The sequence below is a fragment of the Agelaius phoeniceus genome, chromosome 11 (assembly GCF_051311805.1).
Source record: "Agelaius phoeniceus isolate bAgePho1 chromosome 11, bAgePho1.hap1, whole genome shotgun sequence".
Lineage (NCBI taxonomy): Eukaryota > Metazoa > Chordata > Aves > Passeriformes > Icteridae > Agelaius > Agelaius phoeniceus.
In genome coordinates, this window is record NC_135275.1 from 6736185 (window position 1) to 6751991 (window position 15807).

Below are 15807 nucleotides of genomic sequence, written 5' to 3' on the forward strand. Positions count from 1 at the left end.
TGTTGCCCTTTCTTGTGCACAGGAAGTTGTGCAGGCAGCTCTGCTGGTGTCCTCCGTACCTTGTGGGGGAAAAACCTGCCAGCTGATAGGAACTGCACTTGCTAAAGCTGCTCTCCTTGAGCCTCTGTTGTAAGCAGGGAAGGAAGGCTCTGGTGCAGATTTCCTGGCTGCATTTGAGCAGTTTGGAGCACTGATGGTGCAGGGCAGGGGTGACCCTCTCCCGTGTCACAAACCCAGCATAACCCACGTGTCTCTTTTGCAGCCGACAGCTCTGATAACTCAGACCTGGAGGACGACATCATCCTGTCCCTGAACGAGTGAGGAGCGGCTGGGGCGGGGTGTGGGCAGGAGGAGATGCTCCATTCCCACAGGAGAGACCAGAGACCAAATTGGAAAGCGACTGAGCACCCCAGCCCTGCTTTTCTGGAGAGCCTGAGGATCTCCTGCCGATCCGCTCTGTTGGTTTGAGTCAGTTCGAGGCTCGGGGCTAAGTCTCAATAAAGAGACCTGGGGCTAGGCCTCATTTCTCTCTGCCTTTTTTTTTTTTAATTTTTCATTTTAGGCTGAGATGACTCTTCAAGGAAACTTCTGAAGATATTTCACAATATATTTTCTTTGTATAAAGTTCTTTCCTAAAGAACAGAAATAGTTTTATAAAAAAAAAAAAAAAAAGAAAAAAAAAAAGGCAAGTGTTCTAGTAAAGAGGGGAGACCTTTGTATTCCTGTAGTACCTTGTACCATGGGGTAGGTTTGGGGAGAAAAATTGTTTAAAATTAAAAGAAAATTTATGCAACTACTAAGTGAAATAAGAGGATCATGATTTCTAATATCATTGAGGAGTGAGAATATTTTTATTTTAAATATGATTTTATTTTTAAAAAAGAAGATCTACAGGTGTTATACCTGCTAATGCACCAGTGTGTTCCAGATGCTTTTGTCCTCCAGGGAAGAGCTCCTGGGGTGTTTGCCAATGCCAATTTGTGCTGTGGTACCAGCTATAGTGGGAGGCTGAAATCCTGGCTGGGCCTAGTCAGAGCCTGGTATTCCTGAAGACATGGGAATCTGAGATTGAAGTTTGGGCCCTTTTTCTCCCCTCTGCCCTTTGTGGTTCAAGTTTTTTAATCTTTCTTTCTTTCTTTCTTCTTTTTTTTTTCTTTTTTTTCTTTCCTCTTGCCCTCTGTGTGGAAACTGCAAATTGAAGGCCTTTTTCTTTAATGTAAAGTGTATTTATTAAAAAATTAAATACAAATCCTGTGTGTGTCTATGGCTGTGAATTGTAGCCATGCAAAAGCAGTGCTCCATGTGCCTGCAGGACTTGGCTGAGAGCAGTCAGGTGTAGCTGGAACCTCTCTGCAGTAAGGAAGGGCAAAAGAAACATAAAGGAAACACAGAAGGGATGCCACAGCAGCTGTGGGTGCCAGTCTGATCCCTTGGGTTGCCTGACAGCCTGGAATTCTCAGTGGCATGCTCACCACATTGAGTGGGAGCTGGATGATGCCACTGGTGCTGGGCTGTTCTTGTGTGGGGAGGTGCTCTGGAGCATCCACTCTGCAGCTCAGGCAGGGAATTCCACATCTCCCAGGATGTGCCAGGAGCTGGGAGCAGCACCTGCTTCCTCCTGTGCTTTGGCATTGCCCAGGCTGCCCTGTGGCTGTCAGGGCACAGGGAAAATCAGACTGGGGCGTGACAAGAGGCCCTGCCCTCAGAACGGGAGGCAGAAATGGCAGTGGAGTGTTTGAGTTGCCAGAGCAGCACCCACTGCCCAGCTTGGGCCTGTGCTCAGCTGGCAGGGGCATGTGCTCACTGCTTGTCTGGCCAAGGCCGTGGCTGTGCTGTTTATCCCATCCACTCACCTTTTAACCCTCTCTCTGTTTTTGCCACTTGCAGAATAGGGTTTGAGGCAGAACAGGGAACTGGAGACTTCTCACTTCTTGACACTACAACCACTTTTCCACCAAGAACTGCTCATTTCAGCTAAGGCTCACAGTTTTACTGCTTGAACAGGAAGGATATCCTTTTGAACTGAAAGAAGGGATAGCTTTTTTCCCTCCAGCATTGCATCTACTTAATGCACTTACCCTGAGCTGCTTGTTAATAATTAAAAAGAAAGGTTCTGCTGCAACTTGTAATGGATAATTGTACCCTACACAGTTGATAAAGATGAACAAGTGACTACTACAGCATTTAAGACCAGCAATTGGAGCAGCATTCTGATTAAAGGAGGGGATTGAAAGCTGATCTGCCACCCAACAGCTGTGGAAGTAGCCTCTGCTTTATCAGAAACCCTCCCACCCAACTTCATCATAGAATACGTGCAGCTCAGGAGGAGGAAAAAAATAAAGCATGTGCTCAGCTACTACTCGCAGGGAGATGCAGTGCCAGATGTCCATCTCTTGTTCTGGCATTAAACCCCAGCTGTAATTGACTGCATCTGTTGCTGGTTTGGGCCTGGCTGTTTTGGAGGCATTTGCCAGTTTTGTGAGACAGAACCAAAACACCTGGGCTGGAGCTCCTGTGTGTGCATTTGACTTGAAGGTGAGAGAGATGCTGTGAGTATATGAGCCTCCCTCCCCTCCCACACCTGCCCCAACTGCACTGAACAGAGCCAAAGGAGTGGGTTTGGGCCTTACCCTGTGGGCCTGCAGGTCACCCCCCAAAACTGCTGAAGCAGCCCCCCCACCCCTGTCCTGGGCAGACCTGGCCCCTCTGAAGTTAAATACACATCTGGGGAAGCTGCCTGCACCCCATGCCACTGCCTGAGTTCTGGGGGTCTCAGTGAGGAGTTCTGGGGAAGAGGTGACTGCACCAGCCTGGCTGCAAAGTGGAGTTCAGAACTGGGGACTAACAGGGTTTATTTTGTTTTTGTCAGGCCATAATTCTGCAGCTGCTTGGGATGGGGAGAATTCTCAGCATTTGGAAAATCACCTGCCACCCTGGCATCATGATTTAATCTATTTAAAAGCACGTTGCTTGGAAAGAATCCTATAATCTTCTGGAATACTTACAGCACATGGCTGATGTGCCATACAGTATTTCTTCTATGCAGCAGTCACAGACCCTGGCTTAGAGGGTGGAAGGAGATTTAATTGTCCTGCCAGCTGGCTAAGACATACTCCTACCTCTGCAGCAGAGGGGAGCAGGGAGGTGCTGTTTCCTCCCTTGATGTGAGCAGACAGGCCCAGCACAGCCTGAGCCCTCCTGTCAGCGTGCTCCTCTTTGCACAGGACCCTCGAGTACCTGCCTGGCCCACGTGGAGCACTGCAGCACCCTTCCATGGAGCACAGCCTGAGGAATTCCCGGCCAGCACTGTGGGAGGGAGCAGCACATCCCTGCAGGGCTGGGGTTCAAAAACCTCCCACAGGCCAAGGCTGGCAGAGCAGGGTACAAACCTCACCAAGTGTAGCTGAGGGTAATCACTGAGGCTCCTCAGCAATGCTCAGAGCCCCTCCAGGGCTCTCAGCCCTGTCTCAGTAGGAAGGACAGCCAGCAACTGCTGTTCAAGAGGCCTTGTAAGACAGAATGTTTGCTGAATGGGTGCTTAGAATAAAAGATGGGGTACCTCAGGCCAAGCAGGAACACTCTCAGACCAGCCCATCCACCACCTCACACCCTATTCTCCCTTTGAGCTTCAGATCAGCCCGAGGAGCCAGACACCAGTACTGTGCCATGATCACCCTACTGCCCCACTGCACTGGGCTGAAAGGCTCCATCCTCCCAAAACCAAACTCCAGCACTGCCTTACCCAGCACCCTCGAGCATCACTGAGGGGCCCAGGCCCCCCACCCCTGCACCTTCTCCCCAGCACTGCTGCCCATCCCAGTGCAGGGCCCGTCTTTGATGCTGCAAGATCCAGGTGCTGAGTTACCTTGACTGCCAACCCTTCTCCAGGCCTGCTTCTCTTGGAATCAGCCTGGATGTATCTGTGAAGGGAGGGGATGGTGAACACAGGTCCAGGATGGGGCCTTTAGCCTTGGCACAGGCTGTTAAAGCCATGGTGTGGCTCCCTTGCCTGCTGGGGAGCAGGGAAGGCTCAGGTCAGATGGATGCTGCTGCTTCTCTCCCAGGTGTTTTTCCCCTAACTCCCCAACTTCTCCTTTACAACCATTAATTTTGGTAGGAGGGAATTTGTTGCTCTCACATACTTAAAACCATCAGCCACCTCTCTGGGGAGAGAAATCCCATCATTCAAATCTCACTCAACCTTTGTCTTTTAAACAGCCCTATATTATTTATTTACTTATTTCACAAGGAAAGTGGGAGATGGGGGATTTTGGGCTGTTCCTTGGCTTTGTCAGCAAACAGTTGCAGCTTTTATAATTACTGGGGTTTTTTTTCCTTCCCTTTCCTAACACTCACACACCATAGCACACACAAGGCCATGGCACAGCACCATGAGCTGCACCTCCCTGCTACCATCAGCCAGGTGCGCACTTGTCCTGCCACCACCTCAGTGCCTCCAGCTGCTCGGACACCTCCAGGGCAGGACACTCCCACAAAAGGCTGTAATCGCTCTAGGACCGGCCCCCAGGGGTATTTAACAGCCCCTGGTTTCAGATAACACCGAACCGTTACAATTGCTGACATTTGGCACCGTCCGCGTTAGGGCAGCACTGGGGACTGGGTCAGGAGGGCGGAGTCGGTGTCCCTATAACCGTGTGAAACCGGGGCAGCCTGGCTGCTCGGGCACTGGAGCTGCTCCTCTGCTCCCACAGCACATTCCCGGCTCTCTGCTGTTCCCAGTGGAGCATTCAGCTCCCCTCTGATCCGTGCCTTCACGGAAGATGCATCAAGTGAAATGCAACCCCTCCCCCAGCCCAACAAACCAACCCACACTTGTTGATATTAATAATCCATCATCAGCTGATGATGTCCCTGCAGGGTTAAAAAGTGAAAAATAACAGCATCATTAGACTGAGTTACTTTCCCTGCTTAGTAGGTTGTGACACCAGTCATACCTGAGAGGAGTTTTAGAAGGGTTTTTGGCAACCCTCAGCAAGTGAGCTGCTGGGTCACAGAGATTGGTGCGAGACAAATCTCCCACTAATTTGTTCACTTGCTTACTAAGAGAACAACAACAAAAAACCACCTGCAAATCTAAAGAAACTTTAAAACGTAGCATTTTTAATCCCACACAATTTTCTGTAAGTCTCCTAAAATCTACAGGCATCATTTTAAAAAATAAAAATATCCCCTAACAGAACAGTGTGGATTTTAACTCCAGCTTGGACTTGTTACCACATCCTTATGCTGCTAAGCACTCAAAAGGTCTGGCCTCCCAACCAACCACCTCACAGCACAGACAGCAAAGGTGATGGATCCATCCCTTTTAGAGCTCAGATTTTGATCTCCAGTGGTTCCTCTGTTACAGGTCACCTGTAGTAACAGAACACATTCTCAGCCAGCCAGACATGTTTCTGTCTGGTTTTGTGAGCCTGCAAACAAATTTAAACTTTAGGGAAAAAAAAAAATAGCCATTTGTATTTCAATAAAGGATTCCAGGTAGTACAACATGATTGACTGCAAATGGGCACCTCCAGCTCATCAAACACCTTTGTGCCCCTAGCTTGTCCACATCTAATATGGGAGATATTACAGAGTTCCCCCTTAAATCACTTGTTTTTTCTTCTGCTTGTTTTGCCTTTTATAAAAATTAGTAATGTCAAACCTTTGTTTTATTCAAGAACTTCTATGACTGAGACATGTGCCAGCTGGTCTCAGACCTCACCAACTTGAATAAAGCATCCACTCCTCAGTAGCAAACTTTCTGCCAAGTATCAACTAATTTTTTGGTGCAAATGAAAAACACTTTTATTCTTGATCAGGATTTGCTTCCTTGGTTGCTGGCTTCCTGGGAAGCTTCTATTCTCAAATAGAGACTCAACAGCAAAGCATCCAGACTCAAATTTTCGAAATAAAAAGCAAACAGGACAAAAAAAAAATAGAGAACCAACCTTTCAGTCTCTGATACAGCACTAAGAACCTCCCTTCCCCTCCCACCTTGAAGGACACATATAAAGAAGAAGGAGGTGCTCAAGGTTGGGATCTGAGAACTGAACTGGGGCCTGGCCTGGCCTGGCTGCTCCTGCTTCCTTCCTGGCCACAAGAACTCGGATACCGCACAAGTTTAGAAATCCATCAGTGAACAAGGCTTTACTGACAACTTTTCATACAGTTAAAAAATAAAAATACAGAACAACAGCGGACAGTGTCACATATTAAAAACGAATAAAATGGGCTCTATTTAAAATTTTAATAGATATTATAGGTATTAAAATTAATTAGAAACTAAAAATCTTACCACTTTGGTCAAGGTGTTTTGAGCCTCAACCAAAATGATCAGCCTTAAAAACAACTGGGCTGTGTGACACACAAAGAAAACATGGAATTTGAAAAGACAGTGTGGGCTAGGCAGTGTCTTTGACTATAACTATCACCATATGTTCTTCTTCTAACTTCCCCAATGTCCTTAGTGCTGACTGGAGGTACTGCTGAGAGAACTCGCAAGGAGGGAACGCGTAAAGCATGCCTGTGCTGTCCCTGCCCTTTGCCCCTCCCACGGGCAGGCTGATAACCCCAGCAGCCTGCTTCTGTTTCAAGTAGGAGACCAGATTCCTGAGAAGCCGTCGCTGCAAGCCAGGCTCTACCACAGGGAAGGTCCCCTCGGCCCCTGCCCCTGCCGGGGCGGACTGGGTGGCCAGGAGCACGGCGTAGCCGTTGGGGCTGCCTTGTTTGATGCGCCGGGTGACTTCATCCAGCTTGGGCTGGTCCAGCCGAAGTCTCTGAGCGATTTTGAGCTGCGTCAACTTCCCGCCGGATGAATGGTCTTTGAGGAGTCCGTTGATGACACCCAGGTCTCCCTCCAGGATGTGCATAGAGGTGGGGAAGCAGCTGTTTTTTAGCACAAGAAGCCCATTCCAAGCAAGTTGCAGTGTCTGAGCATATTCTGATAAATTCTTTAGCTTTTTGGTCTCGGATTTTGGCTCCTCGTGAGTTTTGGATTCCGATTCACCAGTTCGATGATTGCGTTCGCTGTCCCTTTTTTTGGGCTGGGGAGCATCGGCCGGCTCGCGATGCGGTTTCTCCTCGGCCGTGTGACGATTGTTCTGGAGGGAGTTGCTCTGCTCTTTCTCGGCTCCGGGTTCTGTAGTGTGATTCTCCTTGCGAGCCCTGTCAGGGCTGCGGTCTAGAGCTGGCCCACTGGCCTTTGTCCTGCTTCTGTCCTCGTAAGGCGAGTGAGTAGTCCTCCCGCGGTCACTGGAAAGACTCCGGCGTCTCCGCCTCTCTTCCCACGGTTTGGGCACGCTGCGGTCGCCGTCGCTGCCCCAGCGCTCCCCGCTCCGGCTGCGCACGGACCGGCTGTAGCTCTCCAGGTTGTTCCTGCGTTCGGCGTTTTTGGCAGGGCTGGCCCAGTCCGCCTCCACAAAGCTCCTGTCTCTGTCCGAGTACAGGAGGTGCGGAGGAGTCCTATCCCGCACCCTCAAGTCTTGCTCCAGGCTCCGGTGCCGGCTGTACCCGTCAGCCAGCAGCTCGTAGTGCACGGGCAGCGGCGCGGGCTGGTACTGCTGCGGGTATCTCGTCTCTTCTGCTTTGGCAAAATCCACTCGGAGCCTCCGCTCCGGTCCACCCAAGGGAAAGCCCCTCATCTGCGCGCAGGCGGCCTGGGCAGCGTCCAGGCTCTCGTACTGGATGTAAGCGAAGCTGTCGCCCTTCACGTAGTCAATAGTCCTGATGCTGCCAAAGCGGTCGAACTCCCTGGCCAAGGCGGCCAGGGAAGTGCTAGGGCCAAGGCCCCCCACCCACAGCCGGGTGGTGGGGTTGGCTTTTCCGTAGCCAATTTTGATGGGGTTCCTGCCCACAACGCGGCCCGACATGGCCACCTTGGCCCGGTGGGCCATGTCCAAGTTCTGGAACTTGAGGAAGGCGTAGGCACCGCCCTGGCCGCGTGCGGGGCGCTTGATCACCACCTCCTCGATGATGCCGTACTTCTCGAAGGCGCGCCTCAGCTCCACCTCCGACACGTTGTGGTCCAGGTTGCCGATGAAGAGGTTGCGGGTGGCTCTCTGGTCATCCTCTGGCATCAGGTCTTCCTCGGCCACGATGGGGTAACTGTACGGGCGGCCGCGCTCGTCGTACAGCCCGTAGTAATCCAGGGCCCGCTCCCGCTCCCGGGAGAGCCCGATGGCAGCCGCTTCCAGCGCGAAGGCGGCAGCGGCGGCGTGACGAGGCCGTGGCTCCCTCAGCAAGGGGCTGGTGACCGGCGACAGCGAGCGCTGCTTGTATTGGTAGGCGCTGTGCAGGGGCGGCAGGTACCCCAGCGGCTCCGGGGAGGGCGCGGGGGGCGGCGTGCGGCTGCGCCGGCCCCCGCGCAGGTACACGGGCTCCACCTTGAGCGGCCGGTCGTAGAGGAGCAGCTGCCGGGCCCGGGCGTGCCGGCGGGCGTCGCGGGCGTCCCCGGGGTGTCGGAAGTTCACGTAGGCGACGCGGCCGAGCTCGGGCGTGTGGGAGAGCTTGACACTGATGTCCCCGGCGCCCCCGCCCGCGAAGCGCTGGAAGAGGCGGAATAGCCCGTCCTCCAGCAGCTGGTCGGGCAGGGCCGCGCTCAGCCCGCTCACCAGCAGCGTCTTGTACTCGCAGGAGCCGGGCGGCTCCCCGGCCAGCCCGGCCGAGCCCCCGAGCGGCGCCAGCAGCAGCGAGGGCGCGGCGCCCGGCGGCGGCCCGGCCAGCAGCAGCGACGGGGCTACCACGGCGCCCGGCAGCGCCTTGGCCTTGGGCACGCCGAGCGCCCGGGACGAGGAGGAGGACGAGGGGGCGGCCTGGCTGCCGCCGCGGGCGCCCGAGGCCGAGCCGCTCCCCGCCGGGCGGTGGTTCGAGTCGCCGCCGCCGCCGGCGCGTTCATCGCCGCGGTGGCTGCGGGAGCTGGAGCCGCCTCCGCCGCCGCTGCTGCTGGTGGTGGTGCCGCCGCCGCCTCCGCCGCCGCCGCCGGGCGTGGACTTGTCCCGGCTGCTGCGGGAGGCGCCCGAGCTGCGGTGCGGGCCGCGCCGGCTGCTGCTCTCGCGGTCGCGGTCGCGGGGCCGCTTGGCGGCGGCGGCCGCGCGTCCGCCCGCGGCCCCCGGCGGGCTCGAGTCGCGGTCGCTGCCGCGCTTCATCGCGCCGGGCCCGCGGCTCAGGAGGCGCCTCCGGCGGCCGCCGCCATCTTGGACAAAAGGGAGCGAAGGCGGCTCCGGCCGCCGCGCCGCGCGGGCCCTACGTCATCGCCCCGCGCGCGCCGCGCCGCAAGCCGGCGTCACGGGGCCATGACGTCACACGGCACTTCCCGCCGCCCGCGCGCGACGGCCGGGCGGCCAATCAGGGCGGGCGGCGAAGCTCCGCCCCTCGGCGGGCTGAGGGGGCGCGCGCGGGGCCGCTCCGCGGATGGAGCGGGGGTGGCGGAAGGGGGAATGTCGGAACCCGGGGAGGACGGGAAATGTCGGAACCCGGCGGGTGCGGAGGGCGCAGGGGGTGTGTCCCGCAATCACGTCACACGGCACGGCTCCGCCCGGTACACACCGGCGAACTTTAATGAAAGTCCCGTACAAAGCGCGGGGCCGGCGTCGCCCCTCAGAGCCTCGAGGTCGCCCCTCACAGTCCCCTCACAGGCCCGGTCTCGCCCCTCAGAGCCCCAGGATCCATCGCCCCGGTCTCGGCCCTCAGAGGTCTGTCCGGGCGCCGGCCGCCCTCGGCGCGTACTTGGGCATCAGTTCGTGGATCCTGCGGATGAAGTCGTACTTCTCGACACAGCCCTTGCACACCTCGCCCCAGTCATCCAGGATCCGCCGCAGCTCTTTGACGCGCAGCTTGCGCAGGTCGACGGTGCTCAGGTCGATCTGTTTGTCTGCGGGGAGAGCAGAGCTGCACTCAGACATGCCAGGTGGGCGAGGAAGCCAAAACCCAAGAGGGAGAGAGGTGCCAGGGGTGGAAGGAACGTCTAAGTTAGGTTTGGACAGCAGATAAGGCTCTTAAATGCTAAAAATTATTAGAAGACAGAAAGCTTGGTTGCAGTTTAGGTGCAGGAGTTCCACAATAGCCCTGAAAGCCCCTTTATTATATGAGCAGCAGCACTTCTTTTCCACTAGATAAAAGAAATGTAGCAGAGTGATTTCAGGGGAAAGATAAGAAAGTGACAACGACAAAAAGCTTTTTAGGAAGCAACACGACCTTAGTAGGAGAAATGAAAAGTATAAAGACACCCAATCCAAGGGGTGTCTCGAGGGGGTGTAATGGCAGCTATAAGGGAAAGCAGAAGGAGGCATTTCTAAGCCTGTTTTTGTATTAGTCTTTTCAGGAAGAGGAGTCATCTAGGAATGTAAGAGTTTAAGGAAGATGATGAGAAATAGAGAGTAGAATGCTCTGAGGAGACACCAGAAGAGGTGAGAAAGCAGCATTTATCACCCTGCTGCTGGGAACAGGAGAGCAGCTGGGACTGCAGAGCTCAGCCAGGGGCCTGAGCCCTGCCACAGTGACAGCCCTGCCTGCTGCCAGCACAGGCTGTACCACACACCCTCCCAAACAGCAATGTGAGCACAGCAGTGCTGCTACACCTGGGAGTTAGTTATTCCAGGGCTGATCAGAGTCCCTGCAGAAGCCAAGAAGGCTTAGCAGTCTTACCTAAGCATCTCCATAGAACTCTCTAGGATGTTGTTCATGGAGAGCAACCCAGGTTGTGCAACCTAACTAGGCTACAGAACTCAGGACTGAGTGGTTTTAGGATGTTGCTTCACCCGCAGTCATCCACACCCCAGCAAATCATGAGCATTTCCTCTCGTGCTGGCAACTCACCGTATTTTAGTTCACAGATCTGACTGTCTTTCTTCTTTAGCTTCTCACAGATCTTTTCCACAGGGATGTGGTGACTCATGGGCTTTGATACCTCGTTAATGATTTTGGTGGCTGCATCACTTGTGGCCCCAATGTAATAGCACTAGAGGAAAGAAAAGAGTGAAGTGGGGATGCATGGAAAGAAAGCTTCTAAAAGCAGAGTTTTCTGTCCCTGTCATAATCTGGTTTTGCAGCTTGATGTTTACAGTTAGAGAACCTCCCCAAGGGACTGCTAGAGCTGGGCAAAAGGAGCCTAACTAAGCCCAGAATATTGAGCAGGTGTTTTCCATTGCAATGATTTTACAGCTGCTGAGGCTGGTCTTGTTTCTTAACTTTATAAAAATTGAACAGGATTAGAAATAATTTTCATTCAAAGAGCCTCTCTGAAATGTTCCCCCTCTGCATGTCAGATGGTATCTCTGTAGTTCTCTGAGGAGAGTTCAGGCCTTTTCATTGGGCCTCTTCATTCACAAATTGCCTCTGGTTTTAGTTAGAGCAATTTGGTTTTCCTTTGTTTAGTTTTCAGCTAAACAGTTGAAGAGTATAAATATTTTAACAGATTATATAGCACCCCAAATACCATTTAAGGGACAGGGAAGCCCTACAGCAAACAAAAGCTTTGTAATATCCAGTGCTTCAGTAACAGTGAGATGCCAGCCAGTCCAATCACTGTGGACAGGGTGGTGTTTTTTTCCTTTTTTTTTAAGGTAAAGAGATTGAACTCCACAAGTCCTTTCATAAAAAATACAGGACCCACTGTGGCCACAGAGCCAGCAAAAACAGCCCTTGGGAAGCCACATCATACAAACTCAGTTTCCCCTCATTTGCAGAAGGGAAATATTACTGACTCCCCCTACTTACCAGGCGATTCTCTTTGCCCTTTGCTTCTTTGCAGGATTTCAAGAGCTCCTTTTCAATACTGGAAGGTGTGAATTCAACGTCATTGTCCTTTAGACTCTGGTAGAACCTTCCCAGGAATGTGACACACACTGGAAGGGAAGATGGATGGAGTTATCAGCCAGAGCAGTAATCTCATGGCAGCTCTTAGAGAACACTTGTAGGGAAATGGAATCAGGGGGGTTTGGATAACAGTTTGGATAACTGGAAAACAGTGAAGTTTTCTGAACTTCACCCATGGTTCAGAAAGCCATTCAGAGCACACGTGAATCAACAACATGCCCTGATGCTTTTGGTGGGTTTGTGACAATCTGAGAAATGAGATCCATGGGAGTGTCTAGGGGTCTCTGTACATTGTCCTGAGTGAGCACAGGATCATACGATGGACACAAAACAACGCCCATGCAAAAATGTACATTTAAAGTTGTCTTGCTGCTTTGGGAAGCAACTTGTAAGAACATGAGTGTGAAACCCAGTGCTGATTGAAAACCAACTCTGTACATAATCCTCTGAGACTCCCCATGTGCTGACTTCAGTAACGGGGTATCACTGATTACCAGGCTGCTTCAGTTGAAATTACTTCCAAGAGAAAAAGAAATGTGATCCCATGCTCTGTCCCCGTGGCACCTTTCTCCTTCTTTCATTTCCATAAGCTTCTGATGCAGTTTCAGATGGAAAGAGGGAAGACTCTTAGACATAAGGCACCTCCCACAAGTGCAGCTGCAGCTGAGAGGACAGATCCAAGTTCCTGCCTATGGGAAGGGCTGCACAAACCGGTCATTGCTCCTTCCCTGGGCAGCAGTCGCTCCACACGTGCTCCAAAGTGCAGCAGCCCCGTGTGTGGCTGGGAAGGAGGGCAGACAGCCTGTGGGATGACTCAGGGACACCCTGAGTGTCAGATTTTGGTCATCCTGCTGCTCACAACTCATCTGTGGATATCAGCATCACCTGCAGCACTCTCAGTCCTCCCAACTCCTGCTCAGCTCCTGGGGATTCTCACACCTTCCCATGCAAGATGAGTGCCAGGAACCATTCTGCCTCTAAGGAACAGGTATGAGTTATGGCTTTTATGGGATTTGTTTACTCCAACAGGAAGGGACTGGAAAATATTATTGTCATTAGAGCAACTTGTGTTCAACTCAGAACACAATGCATGGCACAGTAATTGGGCATGACAGGAAATGGAGCATGGCCATCACAGAACTGAGCAGAAATGTACTCTCATTATATCAAAACTAGAACTAATTATAAGATGGGCCATTTTGGAAAACATTTTTTTGTATGCATACAGCACACCCTTATTTACCTCCCACCCATCTATCCCCACTCACAGACACACTGATGTCCACTGTAAGCTATTGGGAAGTGAAAACCTTGGGAAGAAAAAACTTGCTGCAGGCAGTGACACTGACAGCCACCATAGGACAGAAACATGTTTCCAGTCTAGCGCTGCAACAGCAGCTGGAAGTTTTGATTTACGGGGTTCCTTCCCCTCACTCTGTCCTACTGCAGAGGAGGGTATTAGCATCCCAAACTCCCAGCCAGCTACAAGAGCCCCACCTCAAGTTCTTCTTGCTTCACTGGGGGAATCTGTTCAGTTCACTGCACAGGAGCAGCTTAATTTGCTGTGCAGCTCAACAGGTTCCACCCCCGAGGCGTTTGTATTTCCGTGGTACACAAAGGGCCCGACTTGATTTCGATCAGCTGCTCGCGGCTCCTGACTGTGCGCACTGAGAGGACTCCGAGCACTCCGTAATACTGGGATGACTAAGGGGGAGTCCCGGCTGAGTAACCTCACTCGCGTTCTCCCGCTCCCTGCCCTGCTCACCCTCACCCGGCAGGGACACCGGGCGGGGAGCGCTGCCCCCTCAGTGCCGAGCTGCGACTGTGCCGGTCTCCCGGCCTGGAGACGCTCCGGTCTCCCGGAGTCGTCGCTCCTGTTTCCTGTGGGGACTCTACACTACCGCTGACCCCGTGGACCGGCAACTTCCCGGCAGAGTGCAGTACTCTCGGCAGGGAGATCCCGTCCCCGGCGCGGGGCACGGCTGGAAGCCCCGCCCCGCCTGCCCCGCGGGCCGCCCGCCGCATCGCCCCGGCACCGGACACCCTCGAGCACCGCCCCGGCACCGGTGGCCTGCGAGCGGCGCCCGGGCAGGCCCGTCCGCACTTAGCCAGACTTGGGAGACTTTTCCTGCCGCTGGAGGCAGCGCTCCCGCCGGCCCGGCCCGGCCCGGCGGCCGGGCTGTCACAGCCCCGAGGCTGCTCCGCGTCCCGGCCCCACATCCTGGCGGACGGGCCAGACTGCGGGAGACGGCGGCGAGGAACGGCCTCCCCCCGCCGTACCCGCGGGCCGGGCCCGGCCGCACTCACCCTCGCAGTCCCCGTCGCGCAGCGCTCGGCCACCGGCCGGCAGCAGGAGCAGTGCCAGCGCCGCGCAAAGCCCGTGGGCCGCCCGCATCCCGCCTCGCCCGGCAGCGCCCGCCGCACCGGCACCACCACCCCACACCGGCTGCCCCCGCCGCCGCCGCCCCATTGGCCCGCTCCCCTCCCGGCCGCCACGCTCTCCGCTCCCATTGGCCGCGCCGTCGCCTCCACGGGAGAGTTGGCGGCCGCTGATTGGGGAGAGGCGGCGGAGCGGCGGCGCGCGGCGCGGGTCCCCGCCCCCCTTCGCTGCCATCTTTGGTAAGGGAAGGGCGCTCGCGAGCGCTCCCTGACGGCGGCCGCAGGCGCCATCTTGGAAAGGGGCAGATCCTCACACCTGAGGGCGGGCGGGGCCGGTCCGCCCCTCCGTCCCTCTCCCGGCGGTTTGAAGCAGTATGAAGCCGCGCGAGGCAGCGCAAGGTGCGGCTGAGGGGTCGCTCGAGGCCCGTGGGCAGGCGGTTCGTGGGATGGGTGTCCCGTGAGGGCTGGGAGCGGCAGGGACTGGCGGCTCTGGGCACACCCTGTGAGGTACAAGGACTGGATGCTTTGAGGAGGGACAGCAGAGAGGTTAAAATAGCAACCTGTGTGCATTTGTTTCTGGCTTCTTAGGTGAGTGTTTTTGCAGAAAGAAATGTTGTTTGTTTAATTCCAACTTAATATCCTAGTCGCTGGGCCTAATCACCTTTTGTTCAGGCACGCAGGGGGGGTTCTAGGGGTTGTCCTGTGGCAGGGCTAGGAGTTGGACTTTGGTGAACCTCGTGGGTCTTTTCCAACTCAGAATATTTTTATTCTGTTCCAAAAGTTCTCACAGTTTGTGCCATTAACTACCTTCAACAATCCCCAACACTGTGAGTTTATAACTGAAATTCCCGTGGAGTTGGGAGAGGAGCACACGCCTGCTGATAGCTCCTTGTGCGGCTTTATGAATAACTCTGTATATCCTGGGATATCATTCCAGTGAAAGAGGGGAGAGGCAAAGTCATCCAGCCCTGTACTACGGCAAGGGAGCTCCCATGGAGCTCTGTGCACTCTCTTGCACAGCCAGGCTCTTGAGGCAGCCTGGTGGGGCACTGCCTAATCAGAATGTTCTTGCAGGTCATCAGGTGCAAGTGATAAGCTTGACGAGGTGAGACAGGCAGTGTGGGGAGGAGGAGCACCTGACTCAGGAAAGGGCACAGCAGGTGAGCAGTAATTAGGACACTAATTACCTGTGAGAGTACATCATGTGTTCATTAGGAGACATGGTTTTGCACATTTCTAGATTTTTTATCTCTCCAAATGTGGTTATTAAGATCAATATAAATATTATTAAGTCAGTCCATAAGGATTTCCAGAATTGCTCAATATCAGTATGCTTTAGGAAAATTATTGGCTTTTTAAAAATAATGCTCATTGCCCACTAAAGTCACTTAGCTGTGAAGAGAAGTGGTGGCTCGAGGTGCCGTTGTTTCTTATCAGGATAGTGGCCAAAAGAACTGTGAGATGAAGTGGCTTTGTAATTAGGTGGGAATAGGGCTTAAATTTGGAATTAGGAAGGTCATAATAAGGACAGAGTTTACTTACCAAAATAGTGCAGTTATGAAACATCTTCACACTAGGAACTTTATACATTTTCGTAGAACAGAAGATAAGTGA

General features: G+C 53.8%; 3 protein-coding genes across 5 annotated transcripts in view; 1 reads left to right on the top strand and 2 right to left on the bottom strand.

Moving 5' to 3' along the window:
• DCAF1 (DDB1 and CUL4 associated factor 1) overlaps window positions 1-1249 on the top strand; it is a 48377-nt gene extending 47128 nt beyond the window's left edge. For 2 of the 3 annotated variants that reach the window (XM_054640400.2, XM_054640397.2), the window contains one exon: window positions 263-1249. Coding sequence is in view for 1 of the 3 variants with exons in the window: in XM_054640397.2 (XP_054496372.1) it covers window positions 263-321 (59 nt within the window). In the remaining 2 variants the exon portion in view is untranslated. The remainder of the gene's footprint in view (window positions 1-262) is intronic. The other variant, XR_008534928.2, reaches the window with a different exon arrangement.
• Window positions 1250-6123: 4874 nt separating this feature from the next.
• On the bottom strand, window positions 6124-9255 carry RBM15B (RNA binding motif protein 15B). The gene has a single exon (XM_054640192.2). It carries the CDS (start codon window positions 9144-9146, stop codon window positions 6405-6407), a length of 2742 nt encoding a protein of 913 aa, XP_054496167.1. The 5' UTR covers window positions 9147-9255; the 3' UTR covers window positions 6124-6404.
• Window positions 9256-9534: 279 nt separating this feature from the next.
• MANF (mesencephalic astrocyte derived neurotrophic factor) lies at window positions 9535-14280 on the bottom strand. The gene is made up of 4 exons (XM_054639978.2): window positions 14122-14280; window positions 11716-11843; window positions 10816-10957; window positions 9535-9871 (listed from the first exon to the last, which is right to left on the bottom strand). Exons 1-4 carry the CDS (start codon window positions 14207-14209, stop codon window positions 9687-9689), a joined length of 543 nt encoding a protein of 180 aa, XP_054495953.1. The 5' UTR covers window positions 14210-14280; the 3' UTR covers window positions 9535-9686.
• Window positions 14281-15807: the final 1527 nt, after the last annotated feature.

Excerpts from the sequence above, each read along its gene's own strand:
- RBM15B (XM_054640192.2), bottom strand. The coding sequence starts at position 9,146 with ATGAAGCGCGGCAGCGACCGCGACTCGAGCCCGCCGGGGGCCGCGGGC.
- MANF (XM_054639978.2), bottom strand. The coding sequence starts at position 14,209 with ATGCGGGCGGCCCACGGGCTTTGCGCGGCGCTGGCACTGCTCCTGCTG. Across the intron at positions 11,844-14,121 it reads GCGCGACGGGGACTGCGAGG|TGTGTGTCACATTCCTGGGA; the intron begins GTGAGTGCGGCC and ends CTTCCCTTCCAG. Across the intron at positions 9,872-10,815 it reads GATCTGTGAACTAAAATACG|ACAAACAGATCGACCTGAGC; the intron begins GTGAGTTGCCAG and ends CTCTCCCCGCAG.